Below are 24,667 nucleotides of genomic sequence, written 5' to 3'. Positions count from 1 at the left end.
ATGTTAATGGGCCAACAAAGCACCGAAGCCCTATAAAAAAAGGATACAGGGCCACCCGGCTGGCCCACCAGAAGCGCGGCTCCCTTCGGGTTCCGATAAAGCGCTCGTCGGGCTTGCTGGCTGCGCCTTCGCCCGTTCGCCGCTCTCTCGTCCGCTGCTCTTGCTGTTCTCTGTGCTATCCGCTAGGGTTTACCTACTCGAGCAATGACGACGATGCAGCTCTCCAGCGCGAGGGTCGGGGCGGCGGCGTTCGCTGCGAAGGGGAAGGCCTCCCTCGAACCGCTCCGGCTTCCGGCGACGGTGACCGTCGGCGAGGCCCGCCCCGCGCGGCGGGCGTTTCGCGGCCTCGTCGTCAGGGCCGCCACCGTCGTCGCCCCCAAGGTGCGTGCCCGGGCAATGTAGCTTGGTGGTGTCGTGGCGCCGTTGTTGTCACGGGGAATGGCCGAATGGGGTAGTGGGATTGGCTATTGCGTGCTGTTTCATGTTCATGTGCTTGCCAAGGCAGAAGAGCGATGGGGTGAAGTCGATGATGGGAGTACTGGTGAACGTTGAGGTGCTGACTAGGTTCCCTAGAGTTTTATTGTGATGAGGTATATACAGAAATGTTGGAATTTGGAAATGCTGGTCTGTTAGGTGATTTGGAAACCTGATGTTGTGAATCAAATTACACTAATGCCTGGTTGTAGTTTGCTAAATGCTTAAATGCAGTGAATTGCACCTGATTCAATGGTCTGTGTTGCTGTGAGTTGCGTTATGAAGAAAATTCTAGATGTTTATGTTTCTTCTATCTACAATAAAAGAATCAGCATGTTCAAAAAAGCTTTAAAGAAATTTAGTTTAGTCTGTGTTTGGTTACCATTGAGTTCAATATTTAGTACGAATCCTCATTTAGTACTTAACAGTTAACATTTTGTTGGTTGAGCTATATCTTGCAGCCTGATCACTTGGACGGATCATCTCATTTCTTTTCCAGAAAGTATTCTTTTATGCTTTGCAGGAATGAAACACTATGTCTTGTTATTCCATTTCAGTATACAGCACTTAAGCCCTTGGCTGATAGAGTGCTTGTAAAGATCAAGTCTTCTGAGGAGAAGACAACCGGTGGAATTTTGCTCCCCACGACTGCTCAGTCCAGACCTCAGTGTGGTGAGGTAGTTGCTGTTGGAGAAGGAAGGGCCATTGGGGATAAGAAAGTTGATATCGGCATTCAGGTGTATTGTTCAATGCAAACATTTAGGCTCTAACGTATCTCTTGTTTGTAATAGAGTTTTATATATATAGATATTCCCATGTGAGGAGGTCTGGCTATCCACCTATTCCATTAGTTGTTGGTGGAAAGAGAATTAGAGAAATGATGCCTCTCTTTGTACTTTGCATCCACCTAAGATTTGCCCTTGTGCTGGTTTGCTAAATTACATGGCACCATTTTCAATTGACTGCAATAGAAAAGAAATGTTTTTTTCTTGAAACTCATGTGCTGTCACTTATCTCAGTTTGGGTAATGAAAATCACATCTTAAACAATCATGGAAGTCTTGACTTACCAATCTTGAATATAACCAAATTCACTTGAAGGCATGCTGCAAGATGAAGTTGTTGAAGCACTTGCTGTGCCTGTTTAACTTACAGTTTTACATGTTTCATGCTATTTCGGTTTCCATCACAGTTATTACTACATCGTTTTCTGATGTCATAGTTCTTAATACAAGCAAGCTTTGCACTATTTCTGGCAAGAAACGAGTACATGCTAACATGTACATTTGTTACTGCTTTAGGTTGGAGCTCAAATTATATATTCAAAGTATGCTGGAACTGAAGTTGAGCTGAATGATTACAACCATCTAGTTCTAAAAGAGGATGACATTATAGGTATCGTAGAAACTGATGATGTGAAAGACATGAAGCCTCTGAATGACCGTGTACTAATCAAGGTAGTGATCTTTTATTTATGTTCTCGTGACATCTTGGTTACCCAGTTGCTGTATTGGTGCTTATACTAGTTCAGTATGCATAGCCATTCAGGTTGAGGTTCAAGTGTCTCACCCTTCCATTTAACCATCATCTGGTTTGCTTCCTATTTGTCCTGATAGGTTGCTGAAGCTGAAGATAAAACTCCAGGTGGTCTACTGCTTACCGAAACTACCAAGGAGAAGCCATCTATTGGAACGGTCAGTTACTCAATTCTTTAGCTCCTGTTGGGCAATTTTTCTCTCTCCCTGTACTGACTCTATCATCATTAATGCAATAATGCCCCATGGTCGCAAACAGTACTGTTTGGGCCCATAAGTCGTGTTAGAACTTAACTATGACTTTGCATCCAGTACAAATCATAATCATGTGAATTAAACAATGTTTATTGGTCGAAGACAGGTCGTATCTGTTGGCCCAGGTCCCCTGGATGAGGAAGGCAGCAGGATCCCGTTGTCCGTCTCTGCAGGCAGCACCGTCCTCTACTCCAAGTACGCCGGCAGCGAGTTCAAGGGCGCCGATGGCACCAACTACATCGTGCTGAGGGTGTCGGATCTGATGGCCGTCCTCTCCTGAGCAGTGGGTTTTCAACAGTTACCTCCAAAGCTTCGACCATTCTGTTGTAGCATCGCCATTTTGTGGGAACAACCACGGTTCCCTGGCAATCCTCTAGACTTTCTCCCGGCTTCCCGTTCTCTCTTTGGTCAATACTAGTATTCTTACTGTGTCTGAGGAATAAACATAAAAAATTCGGTCGCATGAAAGGATTTTCTTGTACTGGCATGCGTATGATCGCTGCGATACCGTTCAGACCCTACCCGTTCTGTTGGGGTCGCTTCTCCGTTTACACTCGAACAACACAGCAGCTTGATCCTTGTAAAAAAAACCCAAAAAGAATAAAGAAAACAGAGCTCGCCGGCTTGGTCAATCGGATAAGACGATGACAGGCGGACGACGACGCATCAGGCTTTCGAGCAACACAAGCTTGTCGTGGCGCCACACGCAACGCGAGAGCAGCACAGCCGGCCACGCGCGTCACCATCCGGCGTCAGTCCATCGTTGGACCGGTTCCGCATTGACCATGGAGCTGCATCCTTTCCATTCCATATCGCTTCTCTTCTAGCGAATACGGCTGGCTCGCCCCCTCCCAGCCGACCTGCCACAAAAGCAGAAGCCAGCCGACTTGCCACAAAAGCAGAAGCGAAGTGTTTACCGGGCTGGGCTGGTGATCCTCACGTTGATCACTTTCGCCGGTTTGACTCGCTCGAGATCGTCGCCCAACGGGCAACCGTCGCGCAGAGCAGTGTGGGAAAGTGTAGGCAACAGCGGCTCCGACCTGCCGAGCTTTTCCTCCATGGTTGCTTTCCATCGGATTGCATGAGGAACTCCGGCGGTCGTTTCTGCGACCGAGACGGCGCTGAAGAATACCGACCGCGCCGTTACTCCCCGGCGGCGCCGGTCATCTCTCCGGCCAGGACATCCTCGCCACGGATGAGGTTGTGACCAGCCGGACGGCTGGACATGCATAGCAGCGGCAAGGCTGATCATTTTGTTCAGCTGTTCGTGTGCCACCGATATACGTAAACGTTCTTGCTCAGTACTACTTATTACTCCGTCCAGATTTATTCTTTAAACATGCACTCAAGCTTTGCAAGAAATGCACAAATAAAGCATATAGTGGTAACAACTATTTCGAAAGCAAGTAATGTTTCTTTGGTCCGTCAATCGGAATCCTAATAGGAGTACAAACAAATCAATCTGAATCCAAATCGGAACCCGGACAAATCCATCAGAATCCCAATCCGAACACGGACAATTAATATATCGTACAATCAAGGCACGACTTGTGTATGAAATGAATGAACACAAAGCTGATGGTATTATGTAGGTTTTCTATTATATTACCCGTAGCAACGCACGGACACTGTGCTAGTAGTGGCAACAAAAAAAATTGAGAGAGTGAGTGCTGCTCTCTCCTATCACAATATAAAGACTCTAAAATCATGCACATCATCAAAATGGTATATGAGTTGCATTTGATGAGCAATTTTATATGCAAAATGTAGTGCTTTTTTGAAGAAGTTACTTTTTTAAGCGGACAAAATACATATGTTGTAAATAGAAGAGAGTTACATGTTTCAAAAGTACTTATATCTACTACATCAGCTTTACGTTGCCGATCTAACTTTTATTGTCCTGGTGTCAACTTACTTTTATTGTCCTTGTGTCAACTTCTATCGTAACAAAAAGACTCAGACTAATATCTATCGTATAAGGGAGTCCGTCTATAGAAGAATGCAATTATAGGATCCGTGCCGGTCAAATTAATTTAAATTTAACTAAATTTATAGTAAATATTATTAACACTTATGTCTCCAAATAAATTTATTATAAAAATATATTCTATAACTAATTGAATGGTACTTATTCTGTATCATGAATGTTATTATTATTATTATATAATTTTAGTTAAAGTTTAAACTATTTAACTTGTCGAAAAGCAAGAATTACATTTTTTAGACGGATGGAGTAGCAGATACATGTAATTGTCTGAAACCACTTGACAAATAAGGACGGAGCACAGAAGGCACTAAAATTCTAGCTAATTAATGAAAGAAAGCAACATAACCAATCATGCATATAGTTAAGAGCGTAAAACTAAAAAAAAAGTTTCCCAAATAGGACAAGATAGCATCCTCCTTCTCCAAGACCACAGCCTGACCCGGCCCCTCACAGCGGACGCGCAGCGGACGGCCTGCCAAGTGGCTGGCACCACACACGTCGCCGTCCGACGCGCCATTCGCGAGTTGAATCTCGGGTCAACGCGCCGCGCGCGACCTCCCGCGGTGACGTATAAGTAGCCGCGCCACGGAGCCCACCAAGATCCACCATGCCTTTGATCGACGTCGTAGGCGGCAGCGGCAGCAGCAGCAGCTTTAGCTCGCACCATTGCATCGCGGCGGCATGTCATCGTCATCGCCGGAGATGGAGGGGAGCAGCAAGAAGTTCAAGGGAGTGCGGAAGCGCAAGTGGGGCAAGTGGGTGTCGGAGATCCGGCTGCCCAACAGCCGCGAGCGCATCTGGCTGGGCTCCTACGACGCCCCCGAGAAGGCCGCGCGCGCCTTCGACGCCGCTTTCGTCTGCCTCCGCGGCCCCGGGGCCGCCGGCGCGGACCTCAACTTCCCGGACACGCCGCCGCCCTGCCGCGCCGGCGGATGCAGTAGCGACTCGCAGGAGGTGCAGGCGGCCGCGCTCTCCCACGCCAACCGCGCCGCCGTCACGGCCCAGCAGGCGGCCGCGGCGCTCATGGACGTCGACGACGGCTCGATGCTGCCGTGGGGCTCCGTGGCGCACGACATGGCGGGTGCTCTTGGCACTGGCAGCGCTGATGAGGTGGTGGCGCCCGTGCACGCCGACGGGAGCATCGACTGGCGGCCCGTCATGGCGCACCTGCCGCCGCTCTTCTCCCCTACCGGGTGGGGCAGCAATGCATACGACTTCCTGCAGGTGCTGCCGCCGCCGGGTGCGGCGGACGAGGACATGGAAGACAGTATCCATGGCGCAACCGCTTCTCTCTGGAGCTTCGACTTGAGAGACTCCTACTTCAGATACTAGCAAGCTAGCTACATTTCTATATGTTATTTGTGCACCGCTCGGAGGCCAGTTAGGCTATCCACGATAGCAAAAAAAAATTACAGCGTCCGATAGTGAATCTGCGGCTGACATTCACCCCACCCGCACAGTACTATAGCGGTAAAAATCTTCACATCTGGATTCTTCTTCCCACCCCCGCCCCGTGCTCGCCTGCTCTCCTCCCCGTTGCCGATCCACCTCTCCTCCTCCGAGCCATCCCCGTCCCCGGCTGCTCCTCCTCCTCCCCCTCCCCGCTGCCGATGCGACAACCGAGCTCGGCGCCGGCGCCGCTCGCGCCGTGCGGGCCGTCCTCCTCTTTTCCCCCTCCTCCTTCCCCCGCCGACACAGGGCAAGCGAGCTCGGCGCTCCCGCACAGTGCGCCGCTCGCGCGCCGCCATCCCCGTCTCCGGCTCCTCCTCCTTCTCACCGCCTCCTCCCCACCGCCGACAAGGGCAACCGAGGTCGACGCAAGCGCCGCTCACGCCGCGCGGGCCCTCGTCCTCCTTTCCCTCCTCCTCGGCGCTCCTGCGCAGCGTGGCGCTCGCGCGGCCTCCTCTCCCCACCGGCTCTCTTCTTCCCGCCGCTGCCCCATCCCCGTGCCGCCGCCTCACCGCGCGAGACGGTGGTGGGCAGTGACGGCGCCACCGGGTTGCGGTGTGGCGCCAACTGTTTTTCCCGGCGGTGTTCGGCAATGGCCGTTGCGCCGCGCGAGTGGGCCCCGCTGGTGGCCGCTGGCGCTGCTGCCCCCCCCCCCCCCCGGCTCTCCATGCTCCCGTAGTTTCACGCCTGATGCTGTGCGTCGGCGTGATGACTACCCGATGTCCCGCTGCCCCCGCACGGCCTGCTGTACACCGTCCGTGCGGGTCCATTTTTTTCTCGATCCGTCCGCTCACTGGTTTGCTCTTCCTCTCTCCCTCTCACGCTCCCCCCCTCCCCGAGTACTCGATACAGTGAATCTGCTATCTGTAGTCTCATTGCTTTGCGATTTGGAGGCAATTCAACAAGCCAGAGTCAATTTGACCCTGGATCTATTTTTCTCCCACTTTTCTCTTATCAATCTACATGGTTACTACCTTGCTGCATTTTTTTTCAACGCGTCTTGCTGCATTTTTTTTCTTGCCTGCCATACCACCTGCTCCGTTCGGCTGGATCTTGAGACTGCTACAGTGTCCATGATTTTGGTCATATGCAATGATGAATACACCATTCACTTGCTGTTAGATTAATTTGAGAGAATGTGGTAGTGCTGTGATGAATACACAATAAATGTGCTTAATTTTTGATGCAGTGATCATGAGCTATCATTCCACAATTTATACCTCTTTCTTTTTCTACATAATTGTGGCAATACTCATGAAGTACAATGATTCTTTCTTTCAAACCTATCTACTGTGTTCATAACTGAGGCAATGTCCATGAGCAGTGTTCATTTTATTTTTCCCGTCTCTTTCTACCTGTTCATTGACAACTGAGGCAACGGTCAATTGATTGGTTCTTTTTTCTTTTCATGGTTCCTTCTGCATCTCTCTACTATATAACTGTTCATAGTTGACGTAGTGACCATCAGCAGTGCTAATTCTATTTTTGGCAACTCTTTCTGCCTCTTTCATGATAACTGAGGCAATGGTCAGTTGGTTGCTTCCATTTCTTCCATCTCTTTGTACCTATTCTATTTTATGTACTTTGGAGACTTTCTGTTTCTTCCATGATAACTGAAACAATGGCCAATTGATTGGTTTCATTTTTTCGCTCTGTTTGTACCTATTCTATTTTGTGTACTCTGGAGCCAGCAATGGGACCTATTATTTATTGGGGTCGTCTCTTAATTATGAAATTTCAGTTCGCAGGAGCCATGGCCAATTGATTGGTTTCATTTTTTTACTCTGTTTGTACCTATTCTATTTTGTGTACTCTGGAGCCAGCAATGGGACCTACTATTTATTGGGGTCGTCTCTTAATTATGAAATTTCAGTTCGCAGGAGCCCGAACTGAAATTTACAGCTTCTGATGTCATTGCTTTTTATGGTTTCTCCCTTTGCCTAATATAATCATTGCTTTTGCTTTTGCACTCATACTTGCTTATGATAGTTGCTTGTGATGTCAATTGCACAATTAATATTATGCAATCTGAGCTTCTGCTTATTGCCTGTGAAGTGATAGATATATTCTTCTTGATCCTAAGCTTCTGACCATTTTCTATGATCATTGCTTATGACGACAGCTCATACACTATTGAGTCTGAGCACACGCCCTATTCCCAGAGATAGCATTGTCAAACACTTTGCTTGTCTATGATGACTTTTCCTTTTCCTTTTTCTTTGAGTTCTCGCTACAACCATGTCCACATCTAATATAGTTTCAGTTTAACAAAATGAGTCTTTTCTAATTTCCTGCTAATGTCATTAACTTTCTAATACCAATATTAACTATAGATAACCTATCTCTACAAAGTATCTCATTTATTGGCTTTGTGGAGTTTAATTCTAATGTGTTTTGGGGGCTCTTTTTGCAGTGATAACATTTCGAACAAAAAAAATGCTGACTATACCAGTTCAAGGTTGTGCATTATTGCCTTTGCTGCTTCCCACTATATAGATTCATCAACTGTGAGGCTTGCCGCTTTACCTATTTGTCTGTTTCAGACCAAATACATTGCGCTGTCATTGCTATGCTACAAATAGGAATTTTAATTACAGATTATATTTGTCAAGTAAATAATAGTACGTTGCCTAAGTCAAATCTATATTGTACAAGCTGCCGCATGATCTCTTTTACTAATCTATGAACTTTACCCATAAAGGGCAGTATCCAAGTGCTTTTTAATCTAAAATGAAAGCCTTTTTCCTAAACTAAGCTTGCTTAGTTGGATAGTTAGGATACAGTGCCATATCTAGACTTCTTAGGGCGAGTGCTCTCCTTTCTTTCATATAGCCATATCTAAATTCTTTATTCTTCATGATGCATACAGTTTAGCTACATGTACTGCTATGGTTGCCTAGAAATCACATGTTATATTTTTTTATCCTATTAATTCATCTCTAGCATTGTGTTGGCTTTGCAAAGAACTATCCCTCCTATGCTCTGGATGAATTGTAAAGGTAACAACACTATTCTTAATCAGGAATGCTTTACATTTCCCTTCCTTAATCAGGGATGCTTTACAATTTTTTCCCTCCACATATCGTAAGCTTTGATAAATCTGTTACTTGACATACCCAATTATTGCCTACAAATCTATAGAAAGTCTATTCAAAATGTTGATCCCTTATAAAGCAACTAGCACCTATTTAGTAAGTTGATAAAAAATGAAACCAAATTGAGTATGCTTCTGATTTCTGTAACTATACTTTTCCATTTACAAAGATTCTGCTTTGTCCATACCTACTGTACATGCAGTTCAACAATAATGAAAATGAAAAGGTACATTTAATTATCTCATTTGCTATCTTCATCCACAATAACGAAAATGAAAATGTACATTTGATTATCTCATCTGCTATCTTCATCATTTATGTAGGCTGTTCAGAAGAGGAGGGTGGTAAAGGAGATTCGAGTGGTGTTCAAGTTCAGCTGCTACTTGGGTGCTATAGAGTGACAATGAACTGAACCGGTAATGTATTTTTTCTTTCTCCTTTTGATGTACAATTAAAAAAATTAACTACAGACCATGCAGTCCTGATGTGCACTCCCTTCTGGGATAATTATTTCTTTCCCCATTAGACCATGAACAGCTACAGGCTCTCTTAGTTTACTACATTATAAAATATATATGCCTGTCCATGCTAAACTACCACCTATCACTATCGGTTTTAGGGTATCCAGAATAATAAACTGCATAATAGATGGCGTGATGTGTGTTACCATCACTAGACATTGATCTACAAGATTCTTTACCTATTCAAGATCTAGGTAAATTAAATAAATACCTCCAGAATTGATGCTCACTGTTTATCGAATCTTACCAAATGCTAATTAACCATAGTAAATAAATAAATGCCTCCAGTATTAGGGAGACTACATTTGTTTGAAATCTCTAATTGCCTTCCTTGAGATGAGACATAAGGAGAATCTCAAAAATATTGTTCAATTTAATTTCTCGTGAGCCCTCTGTCCTTTTTAATGCCTTTAGTAGTCTAGTTTCTCGCAGGTAGAAATTTAACGCCTATTGTGTCCCTCTGCAGAAAATGGCAAGATATTGATCCAACATTTGGTCATAGAATGCCTGATTACGACTCCCTAGCTACCCAATCAACTATCAATAGTCATCAAGAAGTGTATGGAATGAGTGAAGGAAGCTTTAACGATCATAATGATCAATCAGGTTTGGCTCATACCCATTGTGCTGTATTAGTTCTCGCAAAAAAAGGTTAGTTCTTACGCATAAATGAGTTGCAGTTTGTGAAAGTTTCTGCTGATCATGTCAATATCATACTATGACCTTTTTTCTGTCATTAGTATAATGCAATTTATCGACTGCTTTGTGACAGAATGCAGTGTTATCCTTCCCAAAAGATCAGATAATCATATAGCTATTGAAAATACTAACAATTGCACATTTTTGTTCCATTACCGAATATAATCGATCTTTATCAATGCTGCTACTCCAACAAAGTTCTATAGTAATAGTGTAGAATAATAATGGACTTAATACTAGTTAAAAAGCACATCAATGTTGATTCAGATTATGAATTTTCATGAACATTACCTCTTCATCGATTATAGTATCCTACAAATATTATAGTATAATGTGAATTTGCAAGACTTAGTTGCTTTAATAGGTCAATTTATATGACATAATATGATACTAAACCTCAGTTTAAGGTGACAAAGTGTCCTAATAAACATCCAAAATGTTGAATTGAAATTTCTTTAGTGGATACAGTTTGATCCCTTTTGTAGTTTTGTTTGTAATATTAACCTGAACCTTCATCAGATGGTCGTGACAATGGAACGACAAGGGACTCATTCTTACATGCCCCAATTTGAGGTAAATAAAAAGCAATTGTTACATATATACTTTGTTGCTAAGAATATATAGTTCCACATTGAAAATATTAAGCACAGGTCAGATTAGGTAATATCCTTGTATGCTTCTGCTAGGTTTTTGCATCTGTTGCCACTGAAGAGAAGGCTTGATAATGGCATCCATTTGTATTACATTTTAGGCATGACAAGCTTTTCTGTTTTATTTGTTTGCGACATTAATTGTGATTAGTAACAGATCTCAATGATGTTTTAGACTACAGAATTTAGGTGTTCATTTGCTCTCTTTAGCTTTTTGCCGTTGATTTTATCCGCTTCTCCCTAATCTATCTTACATATTTAAGGAGATGCTAATAATGGATTATTATTTACTACCTATATTTTTTAAGAAATTGTTTCACCTCTCATGTCTAGAGATATGACTTAGTAGAGCTAATGATATTATCGTAAAATTATTAAAGTGACCAAGGGCGCGCCAAGGCGCGCGCAAAGTACTCGTGCTGTACAAGGCTACGCTGCAAGATGGCGCCATGGCAGTGGCGGCGCATCTCTGCAGCTAGCTGCATCCTGCATTGCTACGAGGCATTAAATTACATGCTCATGACTGCGGCTATGAGTGTCTGATCAGCAACCTTTCTCAACATAATTTTGGTGATAATGATGCCTGGTAGAATTCAAATGGGCTATATCGTTGAGATCGTGATCACACAATAATATTTGATTGGGTGTAATAATTTGTAGCTCCCCTTTCCTTAAAACTTTGCTTTAGAGGCGCTAGAAAATGTTGTAATTTTATGGCTATCTACCTACTGACGAGGATTTGCATGTCCAACTCATGTGCATGCTTTCAGTTAAAGCCTATACTGGTATTGGCTATGCATATTTATCATATACAACTATCTAGATGAGGGAATACTTTTCATGCATATTCATATGGGCAACTTGCAACACAGATCAGAAAGCACCCATCATTTTCAAGCATGTGCCTTATAGTTCACCGAATAATATTATTATCCATCATGTCATGATCCCGCAGTAGTGTCTATTTCTTTCTGTGGTTGATTCTATGCTGTAATACAATCTTGGCAACAAGTCGCTACAAAGTGTAGTTCTGAATATTGACGCAGTCCCTAAACATAACCTTGACAAAATAATATTATTGCTGTGATAGCTTAAAATATATATAGCTGGTTCAAAAATCAAATATTATTCATAAAAAATCCTTTAAGTAATTTTTCATTTCAAATTAAAAACGAGGCAAGAGCTCTCTGCTAAAGCAGGGAAAAGACTTTATAGAGCAATTAATTGCATTCTTATTTGAATATTGCTAAAGCAGGGAAAAGACTTTCAAAACAATTAATTGCATTCTTATTTGAATATTGCAATGGAGCATATGGGAATAATATGAATTTTTTCTAATCAACACAATGCTATGACTATGATTTCCTATTTTTATAAGTACATTACAATAGTGGTCAAAGTTACATTTGTCGATCCTACATGTTGATATATCCAAAATGCAACAAAAAAAAGTAACCTTTTACCCGGAGGGAGTAATGGCATCATCATATCATGATCGACTTAGATTCATTACGACCCACCACAAAGGGTACTCAATTAAGCTACTCTTAATAAACAACACCTACTCAATCTTAAACAACAGAGAGGTGGACAAAAAAAATTAAGCTCACGAGCTCTTGCTCTCTCTCTCTCTCTCTGTGTGTGTGTGTGTGTGTGTGAGAGAGAGAGAGAGAGAGAGAGAGAGAGAGAGAGAGAGAGAGTTGCCTTTACATACCTTTGTCCGGAATTAAGCACGCGAGCTGACGTTATTGCTACTGTTGATGATGATCTAGAAGCTGCTGTGGCCAAACGACATGGACAATAACATATATCGTCATGCATATTGATAGTGATAGACCTAATACTACGAGTCTACGACGAGTAACGTAGCTAGCTGGCACTTATTTTCTGCGCCTCCTCGCTGTCATCTTCATCAATTCCTCAACCAAATGCACTTTGGCTTTGGCTTTGCGCGGCTTGACGACACCGCTGCTGTTCCTCTCAGCCACGTGTGTTGCGTGCGATTAATTTGCTTGATTGGGTGGACTTCTCCACCGATCGAGCGAGTCACGCGCGCGCCAGGCCACCTGAGATAAGTATTTCTAGCAGTATATATATACTCTGCAGCTACTCACCAGCTTGTATACCGGATTCCGGCCATTTGCCGTGTGCCCAAGGCACACGGCGAAGGGCGCAAAGCACACGGCATATAGGTTCGCCGTGCGCGGCCCACGGCAAATGCTCGACGGCGACTAGTCGCAACGGCAAAGTACCGCGCCTTTTATCGGGTGCTAGAGGGGGCACACGGCAAATTAAAGTCACTGACGGCGGGGCCGGAGTGGGAACGGTGACGGCACGGGGATGACGGCGCCGGCTCCCTACTTCGTCGTGTGCCAGAATCTAAGGCACACACAGCGAAGTACCAATCTTTGCCGTGTGCCAGAATCCAGGCACACGGCGAAGTTTAAATCTTTGCCGTGTGCCAGAGCCCGAGGCACACGGCGAAGTCAGGTAACTTTGCCGTGTGTCACTCTGGCACACGGCAAAATTTTGCACAGGAAAGGTCAATATAGTCACTTTGCCGTGTGCCAGAATTCAGGCACACGGCAAAGTGACCATACAGATTTTTTTTTTGTATTTCAACGTATAAATGACCCGCACACACAAATATCACATTTAATACTTATTTATCACAACAAATGTCACAAGCATCATATATATATAGCACATTAAAGTTCACATACAGTCGATATATAGGAATTCACGTCGTCTGAGCTTGAGTTCTCAATCCAAAGTAACAAATACACAAGTTCACACACCGAAAGACTAGAAGTAGCTCGATTTCACAGATACAAATTTATCTTCTACGACGGAGGTTGGTCGAACGGTGGAGGGCCTGACGGAGGAGGGCCGAACTGAGGAGGGGCAAACGGCGGAGGCCCGAACGGCGGTGCGAACGGCTGCTGTCTGGGGAACGTCGGTGACATTCCCGGCGAAAACTCAGGCGTATTCGACGCCGCCGATTGATTCTGCAAAACAAAGTATATATTGCATTTAGGACAATAATCAAGTTTGAAAAAGTTATAATCTAAAACATTTCGAATTTCTTAGAATTGTATAAGTGACTCTAAATCATGACGTTTAGTAAACTACAATCTCTAGGTCCAAAGTGAGTCTAAGTCTGTACGATCTCTAGGTCTCTAATATTTGAAATAAAAGAACCAAGGTTGTCAAGTTGCTCACAGGAGGAGTTGCCGGAGCCGGAATCAGCGGGAATGCCATCGGAGGTAGTTGTTGACACATCTAAACCGAAAGACCTTGAATGAAGGAGTACATCTGGGCCATCTACTGCTGAACCTCGGCCTGTGCCCTCCTCGCCTCCTCCTCGCGTAACCTCCTCTGCTCAGCTATCGCCGCTTCGTGTGCCGCCGCTTGTGCCGCCATCTGGGCCTACATAATATTTTTTTTATTGCAATGTTGCAACGGAAATCAAATTTATATACATATTGAATGAACGATAAATAAACCAAGATTTACCTCAAGTTCCTGTACTCGGAGCTCTGCCACTGATAGCCTTGGGCGTATGGGCAGGCCACTGTCATCGAATCTGGGCGAGAGTGGGGGTAGAGGCCGTGTCCAGAGTGCCCTCGCCTATAAAGTACCGGTCATGCTTCTTCCCTCCTCCCACCTTCATGATGAGCTCTCCGTCAAGGTCATGGGCACTCGGATCCCAGTCGGGCCCATGGACCTGCCTTCCCGCCTCTGTGTACATATTGATGCGGGTGTGGACGGAGGGATTGGAGTACGCCGAGGGTGGATTGTCCGGATTGTAGGTGACCTCGGACGCCTTGCCCTTGTGAGCCAAAGCCCATCCCATGAACTGGGAGCACTCAGCGTCAGAATGTGGCGAGGACTGCAAAACAAAAAGTTGTTTACAAATTATGCATAATTGGGGGTTAGATGAATGAAATGAAAATGCATACTCATCTAGCTCTGTATTCCTCGTTGCTAAGGCTTCCTTGATGATGTGCTAGCTCTGTATTCCTCGTTGCTAAGGCTTCCAGATCCACGGCACACGGCGAATATAAGTTTTTCTATTATTCCATGTGCTTAAGTTAGATTATGTAATTTAAAATAATAACTAAACCTAAACACTCAAATTTTTTATTTGGCCTCAGTAAAATGTAAAAAAATGTTTGCCTAATTTTGTCCTATTGTTTCATGTCATTATTGATCACATTTAACTTATTTCAACTAAAACAATTTAATTGCATTTAATACATTAAAAATACCAAATGACTCCGGAAAAATTTAAAAATTTACCATGAAGCAATCATTATCGCATATTGCCTATACAAAAAGTTTAAAGGTCAAACTCAAAGTTTACTATCATCACATATACAAATCTAACTTCATCCTTCTCTATTCTCCAAAACTTCCTCGGGAAAGTCTCAATTTGTAAACATCATCGTGACAAAATGTGCTTAACATACTCAAATTTTTACCATACATTCCATTTATGATAGCATGAAGCCACGGCAAATGTCATGATTTTCTGACGTTGTTATAATTTTATATAATTTAAACACTATTTGCCACCATGATCATCGTAATGTTACAGTACTAGAATCTTTGAAATTTCGTTTGAACTACTAGTTAAGGTTTTACACTACAGTCAATATCACTAATATCATTTTTCATTTTTTTTTCATATTATTTCATGCACTTTGCATTTAAATTTGACTTATACAAAAAAATTCATCTAAATAAAACAAATTAGTTAAATATAACTAACATTTCTAACAAATTATCATATTTAATCATAGAGTACAAAACATTATATGGAGAATTAAAAAAAATTTGGAAGGAAAAATAAAAACATTTTAATTTTGTTTGCCGTGTGCTTAAGGGAGGCACACGACAAAGGCACATCTTTACCGTGTGTCTCCCTGGGCACACGGCGAAGGCTGCCGTCCCGGGCCTCACTGCGGCAGCAGCTACGCCGTGTGCCTGGCAACTGGCGCACGGCGAAAAAAGGGCTTTGCCGTGTGCCCTGCCTAGGCACACGGCAAAGACGGACCTCCGTCACGGCAGCAGACGGCACCGGACGGTATGCGCACGTGCTATGCACGTGCTGAGACTTCGCCGTGTGTCTGATGGTTGGCACACGGCAAAGGTAGTGGTTTGCCGTGTGTCTGGCTTTGGCACACGGCAAAGGGTGGGGTTAGCCGTGTGCTTTTTGTTTGTCGTATGTTTTTTGTGAGACAACATGGTAAATAGGTTATTTGCCGTGTGCCTGGAAAAAAAGCACACGACAAAGTTTTAGGCACACGGCAAATTAGTGTTTTCCGGTAGTTATAGATAATAATAACAGCAGCGATCAGCCACACTACTGGCAATAAAGCAATCTTTACATCATCCCTTCGTGCGTGATTGATTTTTGTACTAGTATTTGTGTGTGATGTTTGCAAAAAGAAGGCACGCTGTGTGCAGTACGTACAACAGCCCCACTCCTTTCAATTCTCGATCAGCTACCGTTGCAATCACATCGATCATCATCTATCTGAAAAAACAAAATCGTATCATGATGCTGCTGCTGCTGCTGATGACGATGACGATGACGATGACGATGATGTACATCTTAGACATTTTTCAAAGTGACAGAAAGAAACACATCCCGTGTTGAATAAAGTCGTTGCCTATTGAGTCTACGGCCTAGTTCGACTAGCAGCTTGGGCCATGGGGCGCGTTGACATCCAATCTGAAGAATATACGGCGCGTTGACTAGCTAGCTTAGGCCTATTCTTTTGGCAACGGAGGGAGTATGTTAATTTTTCAGATAGAGCGCGCAGTGCGGTAGTTACCTGACATGCATATGAGAGCAAAGAGAATGATTAGCGTTGAAATCAATCTGTTTGCGTTTGGATCAAAACAAAGGGAAAAAGAGACATCTCATGTGATGCGAAGAACACTCGGGGCTGATAGCTAGGCACGCAATATTTAAGCAAAGCTGATATTGAGCTAGAAAAGATGGTTTACAAATTAGTATCGCCTCATTAAAAACTGAGGCTTAGCTAAAAACTTTTTTTTGAACGAAAGGCTTAGCTGAAAACTTGAAGGACAAAGTTGTCTATGCCGCCAAAATTATTATGTGGTCGCATGCTAGTTGGAGCATGCATCATGCACTCATGACTATATATCAATGTCTCCGCGTGTGAGTGGTTCAGTTATTAGAGAAGCAAAAGCAGAGACCAGGGTCTAAAATAAACTTCTCGCTTCTATGCCCTTAAGCAGAATAGGACGATGATGCTTGTGTTACTTGTTAAGAATGTGATTGTCCTGCTTGATCAGTATGACGAGCATACCGTACATACTTCTAGATAGTCAACAGAAAGCAGGCCGTGTGTTTTTACCTCACCATCCCTCAGTCCTCCGATCCCTGTGGGAAAAACTTCTCGTCCTAGCAAAAGCATCTTTTGCTTCTTGTATTTGTTCGTAAGACAGTCGTCATGGCTGATCTACTTTAACGTGGGAAAATTTATCAAAATGTCTCCCCTGTGCTGTGCACTCGGAAGCTAACTAGAAGCCAGTTAGCGAGCTCGCTGCACGGGCCACTCTGATCGAGGGCCCGGACTGGGCTAAGGTCTTGTTTGCTTTTTTTTAGTTTAAGTTATAAGTCTCATCACATCGTATGTTTAAACACTAATTAAGAGTACTAAATATAGATTTATTATAAAACTAATTTCATAAGTCGTCACTTAATCACGAGATGAATCTATTAAGTCTAATTAGTTCATATTTTGACTACTAATTGCTACAGTAACTATTCACTAATTGTGTATTAATTATACTTAATAGATACATCTAGAGTCCTAATTGCAACTTATGCAATTAGTTTTATATTAGTTTAGCACCCAAATATTCGAATTGACATCCAAACATTCGATGCGACAGCTACTTAAAAAAAATCAAACGAGACCTAAACACTGAAGACTGAACTACTCAAAAAGGAGCTGAGCATCTGAAAGTTTTGAATGAACCTCTCTGGCTAGCTAGGGCTGTTTGAGGAAGCTGGAGGAACCCAGAGGCAAGACTTTTCTCCAAGTGCAGTAGCAGTGTTGAACAGGACTAGTCAACAGCGAAACTGCCACGAGCATGATAGGCGCCTATATATGGAATAATAAGGCCATGTTTCAGCAGCTGCATGCACTGCACCTCTCAAGACTTCCCCCGCTCAATATTATTCTTTAAAAAGTTAAGTAGCCGTCATCATCGAATTATTCCAAGCACGGATTAAACTACGACTGTAGTATAACTAGTTGACTAGTAATTTTTCTAACGGTAAACTAGTAATTATATTGCTACTAGTACCTATCAGCAGACTAGCTCTACACTTCTTGTATATTTGTAGAACAGGTCAATCTGCTGCATGAACAAGCAATATTGGAGCAGTACTAGTGCAGCTGTCAACATGACAACCGCAGCGAGCGATTGACACAACAGTAAGAAATAGAGCACGTGGGGGATTAAAAGCGTGGCTGATATGGTTGCTCATGCGTGGCATCCAACAAAAGCGATGGGCGTGCAGGATCTTATCTGTTCTAGGGGAAAAAGATTCGCTATCTGAATCGAGTTGTTGGCACGGGCTACACCTACACACTGCAGAAGCATGTGCGTCCTCAAAAAAGAGGCCGGGAGTGAGTGAGATCAAAAAAAGAAAGAAATTTGTGAGATGAGATGATGCGGACGATTCAGCCGGTCGTGATCGATCTCTGTCTAATTATACTCACGGCTTTTGCTTACCGCCTAGTATTCCTCTCTGGTGCAATCGTTCTTGCAGCAGTTTGTTGCGCTTCACTGTCAACAGAGTCGGCAGATAAAATCTATGAAATGATCATTCAGTCCAGCAGAGAGCTGAAATTAAAAATATATGCGTGAGATCGCACGGTTCTTCTTTCCTTGTTGACATGATTTAAGATTTGCTACATATACTATAGAGTCTTCATGCGTAAACTACAATGACAGCATAGGTTTGTCTCCAGGAGAGGTTCTACCAATGCAAAATGTTGGTGGCTAAATTCACTGGTGAGATACAATCAGCCACTCCAAGCAGCAAATCTATGACGAGGAGAATCTCCTCTGTATTTGCTATTTCCAATTCTAGAGAAAAAACGTGGAAAAATAGAAAGCAGGGGAGATTTGATTTCAGTGGGTACACACCACCCATTTCCACTACTCCCTATCAATCTATCATCGCTGTAGACCTGTAGTATGTGCCTCAGATATCATAGTCAAGCTCTGTGCTGTTCAGGGATACTGCCCGCTTGACAAGCTGCCCTTGCTCATTATAGACGTCCAGGTTCTCACATGGTTTCGGGAACACGGACCCAATGACACGCCCTTGGACATAGGAGCACTGGAAGATGTGCTTCTTCTTGTAGCTGATGCCTACAGACATGTCCTGGAAGCTGATATCCTTTATGGGGATAACGTCGCTGCCATGAGCACGAACAGGCACCCGAACACCTAGCCCATGGATTTCCTTGAATGATATGCTCGTGATGTCAGGGAAGGCATTCCGATCGTATCCATCATCAGCATGCTCATTGTAGTCAACCTTTATCACAATCCCCGCACGGACATTGTCGAAGGTTATGTTTCGGTAGGAGATGTTACGGATGTAGCCGCCTCTTCCTGTAGCAGTCTTTATCCTCACACCTCTCCTTGATTCCCAGATGCGGACATTCTCCACAGTAACATTTGCAACACCACCAGACATCTCACTACCAATTGAAATTCCAGCACTGCACACAAAACGGTTAAACAGTGTGAGTTTCACCTGGAATGCCCCATGTTCTGTGAATCCTAAAGAAGAAAAATGCCAGTATTGAGGTTTGACATCAAAGTTCAGATGACAATGCACAGAAACAAAGTGTGAGCAAATCAATGCAGCGAAGGTCGCAATTCTCACCTCACAAGAGAACGGGCAGTTACATTGCGGATTGAAATGTTTGAAGATGGCCGTCCGTATGCAATTCCATATTGATCCCAACCACTCTTTACAGCTATTGCATCATCCCCAACAGATATATAGCAATTCTCAATTAGCACATCCTGACAAGAATCTGCATAAACATATATGTCAGCATCATGGGTTTGTAGTCCAAGTCCTTTGCTACAATGCTTAAATGTTACAGAAATGCAGTATATACTGAAGCCGTTCAAGACAGATAACAGGATGAATACCTGGATCTATGCCATCTGTGTTTGGAGCACCAGAAACAGGAGATAAGATAGTAACATTTGAAACGGTTATGTTTGTGCAATCATATGGATGAAAGTGCCAGAAAGGTGAATTCCGCAGTGTTATGTTTGCAACAATAATGTCCTTGGACCACATCAGCTGCACAAGAGGAGGTCTCGTGTTATTCAGCATTCTTCTGCGATGCTTCATCCACCAAACTTCACCTTGGCCATTTATGCTACCATTGTGTCCTATTTAACAGACAGAATAAGGAAACATGCGAAGGTCACATAACTACCAATGAGGAAGTGAAATATAAAGAACCTCATTATTCTGTATTTCTGTTAGTGTAAGATTGGGGAGCAAACAAACTTGATCAGTTACAACTACAGCAGGAGATTTGCAAATAGAAGCCGGTAGAACATCATTGAAGAATACAAGTCAAGATGTAAATGTTGGATTCCATTTTAACAGAAGTGCAGAAAGTTAAAATATCCATACAGGATGCGCCAAGTACATTTAAACTAGAGGGTCAACAGGGGTGCAGTAGTTGGTTTATGTAACTAATACATGATGCTACATGGTTGCAACCACTATATACCACTTAATATGCACATGATGCACTTCTTCACTCATGTTGCTTAATTAGGAATCATGTAGGGTGATCTATATTGGATAGCTTAAATAATAGCTTATTCAGAGAAATAAAGAACCTGTAATTACAACATCTCTCAAATTCTGTCCATGGATTAGACTTCCAAAGCGAGGCCCTTTGCGCTCCCGCCCATACCCATAGGATGGCAATGCTGGCATCAACGGCCAGTACTTCTCGTCCTGTCCAGGAAACAACTGAAACTCAGTAAAATAAAGAGTTAAATACACCAGCGGCCCTCGAACTTGTCCTGAAGTGTCACTTAGGTCCACGAACTCGTAAAATCGAAACCTGGCACCCTGAACTTGTTAAGTTGTGCCACTTAGTTCCATACCCCTTGAGATGGCGCCATGTGGCATGAATATATGCAAAAATACCCTCCAAAACTGCTATCTTCTACCTTCACACCCTCCCTCCCATTCTCTCTCTCTCTCTCTCCCCACGCCTCCCCTGCTTCCTCCGCAGTGCGTGGAGCCGCCGCCGCCCCCTGCCTCCTCGCCTTCCACTGGAGCTCGCGGCCACCGCGGACGCCGCCGCCCCCTGGAGAGTGAACCCCGCCGCGTTGAAGACCTCGAGCTGAGTGAGGTTCTGCAGCCCGTCGACTTGGAAGCGCGGATTCGGGCGGCTGGCGGAGCTGCGCGCGGCGGCGGTGCTGGATGGCCGTGGCTGGGTGGACCTGCGAGCGGCCGCAGCTTGCGGGGTTGCGCGCGCGGCGGGGCGCGCCGCGGCCGGTGGAGCTGCGGGCGGCAGCGGGGCCGGACCGCGGGCGGCGCAGCGCAACAAGGCCGGCGGAGCTACGCGCGGCGCCGAGGCACGACCGCAGGCCGGTGGGGCTGAGTCAAGGAGGTCGGAGACGAGTGCCGTGGAGCAGATCCTCCGTGTCAAGGACACCGTGCGGCCCCGCATTGCCGCCGCCGCCTAGCCAACGGCCGCCCAGATCTAGCCTTGGTGCTGCCGCCGTCCGGAGATGGGAGCCGCCGCGGCAGCCCACACCCGCTCACGCCGCGCAGGGGGCCAGGCTGCCGCGTGGAGGGTGGCCGCGTCCAGGGGCCCACCGTAGCGGCCTGGCCCCGTGCGCCGGCGGTGGTGCCCGCGGCAGCTCTGGCGGCGAGCTGCTCCAGGGTCGACGAGCCGGGACGACTGGTGGGGTGGCTCGGCGAGGTCGCAGTGGAGCCCGATGCCAGAGGAATCGACCGGAGTCGCGGTGGTGGTGGCGGATTTGCCCGGCGGCCAGCTCCTCTGTTTCGCGGGCTCGCGGGCGGCGATGCTGTCGGGCAGTAGGGAGGTGACTCCGGCGCGGGACAGCCTGGGCGACGGCCGAGGAAGCTTGGCGGGGTCTCGACAAGGCCTCACGCGTGAGGAATCGGCGCGGCAAGCCGTGCCTGCGGCGGATTTGTCTGCGGGGGCGGCTTGGTTCCAGAGCAGAGCATGGCGGGTGACGGCGCTCCGCGGCTGGGCCGTGCGGCGCGCGGCGGCGATGGCATCTGGATGGATGGTGCGTGGCAGCCCCTGCTCTGCCGTGCTGCCGTCTCGAGACCGAGCGGAGGGAGCGGCGAGCCAGGGTGTCGAGACCGCCGTGAGAGGAGGAGCCGGCCGAGGCAGAGCATGATGGCGGACGCGAGCGAGAGCTTGGCGAAGGCCCAGAGCCCCCGGGGCACCTGCAACAGTGCGTGACGTAGAGCGGCTGCGCGACGACGATGGCCCAGGACGTGACGTCGTACGCCGCGGCGGCCCCGCACAGCCCCCAGCCGAGGACACCGACCAAGAGCGCGAGCATGGCGACATGCGCGGCACCCCGGGCGCCGCCGCCGCCAGCGCAATGAGCGGCAGCGCCCAGAGCCCCCGCGCGCTCCTCCTCCCGATGCCGGCGGTGAGAGAGAGAAGTGAAAGAGATGAGGAGGACGTAGATACAGAAGACGATAAAATTTAAGGGGTTTTTTTGCATATATTCATGCCCCTTGAAGGTTTATGAACCTAAGTGGCACAACTTGACAAGTTCAGGGTGCCAGATTTCGATTTTGCGAGTTCGTGGACCTAAGTGACACCTCAGGACAAGTTTGAGGGCCGCTGGTGTATTTAACTCTAAAATAAACTTGCCATTTGAAATGTGAAACTACCACAGGCCTCCAGCAAACTCGAAGTAAGAATGCGCACCTTTCTAAATCTTTAAGCACTATACCATTGCCATTTTTGTACCAACATAACATTACTAGTGGAGAACACATCAGAGGTCAGATGACAAACATTCTTCTATGTCATAGCTGGCACTATATTTTATCCATCTAGTCAACTAGGCAAGCCAACGTTATTGTACTAAATGTTAACCAATGACCATTCAAGATTCGCACGACATGAAAGTAGTAGTACTGCTAAATACTAATTAACTATTGGGGCTTACAATGCTACACTTGAAGTTTTATACAATTACTTCTCGAATTCCGCAGCTAAGCACACAGAAACGCAACCTTTCCTTACCGGAATGCCAAGGATCTCAGCGCCCTCGGAGAGAAACAGCGTCATGTGGCTGGTCAGGTTGAACGGAGCCGTGAGCCACCGGCCTGGGGGCACATTGAGCTGCCCGCCGCCGCGCTCCGCGAGCGCCGCGATGGCCTCGACGGCGCGCTCGAACGCCCCGGTGTTGAGCGCCCGCCCGTCCCCGACGCCGCCGAAGTCCGTGAGGTTGTAGGCCGCGGGGCGCAGCCGCGGCGCGGGGCGCGGCGGCGGGAGAGGCCCCGACAGGAGCCCGAGGAACACGCCCCCGCTGCCGCGGCCCCCGCGGGCGCCGCCGCTCCTCAGGGATATCGCGGCGCTCTGCCACAGGAACACCAGCGCGAACCCGACGACCCACGCGGCAGCGAGCAGCGTCTTGTTGGCCGCGACGAAGGCGGCCGCGCCCCGGCGCTGGTGGAGCCTCCCGCCGCCCGTCTCCACCATCGCGCCGCGGTCCCTGTTTCCCGGATGCCGCGGGGCTCCGCTCCCCGAGATCTCGCAACCTAGGGCACGGCGGTTGGGCTCAATCGGCGGGGCAGGACGCGGGGGGCTCGGGTTCCGCGGAGGCGGGACGAGGAGGATGGGGAAGGTGAGGGAGGGCGAGAATTTCCGCCATGGGAGTTGGTGCGGAGGTTTATAAGGCGGAAGAGCCGTTTGAGTGAAGCCGCCCGACGCGAGCCGATCCCGGTGTGGTGGCTATGCAGTAGAAGAAGATGGCAAGAATTACTATGCTGCCACTGTGAGTCCTGGCCTCTCTGGGTCTGTACGGGCCCTTGGATCGAGATCGGACGGTGAAAACGCATACTTGGTTGATGATCTGCTTGGTGCAGCTTTGCTTTGGCAATGGCTCGTTTGAAACACGGGAATTTTAGAGGAGAGAATTGCACGAAAAATAGTGCGATTCTTCGCAAACATTGTGTGAAGTCGCCACGTCTGGTAGGTTTGCAATTGGTCCAGAGAGCTCAAAAAAGAATTGGAGACCAAAGGACACATCATGTTAGTCCAGTAGTCAGTATTCAGTCGATGGTGGAACAACGAAAAGGTACAACTAACAGGTCTCGTAGTTGGACGAGACATGCAGATTTTCAGAAAGTGTTTGATCTATCACTCCTGCTTTTGTTCAGAATTCAGATGTGAGATGGCAGCTGTTAGCTAGGCTACTCGATGCGCTTGCTTGCTACCACTGCAGTCTGCAGAGGAGGTAGGACTATGGAGCTAGGCAGGGCAATAACGCAATGGTTTGGTGTCGGCTGATGGGCACTTCACCGTCTCTTCCCGGATTTGGGTTTGACGCAGCAGGTACTCTGTCTTCGCAGCAGCAGCAGAATTTGGTGGCCGGCGGGTGAGGCATGCCTGTCGTTAGGCGAATAAAGCTCGTCATCAGTCTGAATCAGCAGATCGCAGAAAATACAATTTACAATGTCCGTCCGTCCTTTGGGTTATCTGAAGCACCTACCTGATGCGATCTATCGTTGCCCGCCGTGCAAGAGGGACAATGTTCCAGTGTGGCAGTGTGCACAAGGGCACCGTGAGATGATGAGGACTTGGGTCGCGACTCGTGAGCTTCAGGCCTTCTTCATGTTTCTAGAAGACAAGACGTGAGCTGTGGAGATGCATATCCTTGACGATGACGATAAG

The 24,667-nt window shown here is 46.3% G+C and overlaps 3 protein-coding genes and 1 long non-coding RNA gene across 4 annotated transcripts; 3 read left to right on the top strand and 1 right to left on the bottom strand.

Annotated features, from left to right (window-relative positions):
- The first annotated feature begins 114 nt into the window (after window positions 1–114).
- On the top strand, window positions 115–2,750 carry LOC120657387 (20 kDa chaperonin, chloroplastic-like). Its single transcript, XM_039935690.1, has 5 exons — window positions 115–381; window positions 1,032–1,211; window positions 1,775–1,930; window positions 2,090–2,167; window positions 2,370–2,750. Exons 1-5 carry the CDS (start codon window positions 205–207, stop codon window positions 2,541–2,543), a joined length of 765 nt encoding a protein of 254 aa, XP_039791624.1. The 5' UTR covers window positions 115–204; the 3' UTR covers window positions 2,544–2,750.
- Window positions 2,751–4,867: 2,117 nt separating this feature from the next.
- Window positions 4,868–5,753, top strand: LOC120654252 (ethylene-responsive transcription factor ERF017-like). The gene has a single exon (XM_039931768.1). The coding sequence runs from the start codon at window positions 4,932–4,934 to the stop codon at window positions 5,580–5,582; it is 651 nt and encodes a 216-aa protein (XP_039787702.1). The 5' UTR covers window positions 4,868–4,931; the 3' UTR covers window positions 5,583–5,753.
- A 4,780-nt stretch (window positions 5,754–10,533) lies between these two features.
- Window positions 10,534–10,977, top strand: LOC120657383. The gene is made up of 2 exons (XR_005668146.1): window positions 10,534–10,587; window positions 10,701–10,977. It is a non-coding gene; the product is annotated as an uncharacterized LOC120657383 (long non-coding RNA).
- A 7,597-nt stretch (window positions 10,978–18,574) lies between these two features.
- LOC120657382 (probable polygalacturonase) lies at window positions 18,575–23,703 on the bottom strand. Its single transcript, XM_039935687.1, has 5 exons — window positions 23,015–23,703; window positions 20,601–20,721; window positions 19,890–20,138; window positions 19,615–19,768; window positions 18,575–19,447 (listed from the first exon to the last, which is right to left on the bottom strand). Exons 1-5 carry the CDS (start codon window positions 23,471–23,473, stop codon window positions 18,922–18,924), a joined length of 1,509 nt encoding a protein of 502 aa, XP_039791621.1. The 5' UTR covers window positions 23,474–23,703; the 3' UTR covers window positions 18,575–18,921.
- Between the last annotated feature and the right edge of the window lie 964 nt (window positions 23,704–24,667).

This window comes from Panicum virgatum, chromosome 1N, assembly GCF_016808335.1.
Source record: "Panicum virgatum strain AP13 chromosome 1N, P.virgatum_v5, whole genome shotgun sequence".
In the NCBI taxonomy this organism is placed as follows: domain Eukaryota; kingdom Viridiplantae; phylum Streptophyta; class Magnoliopsida; order Poales; family Poaceae; genus Panicum; species Panicum virgatum.
This window is presented reverse-complemented; position numbering and strand designations above follow the sequence as displayed.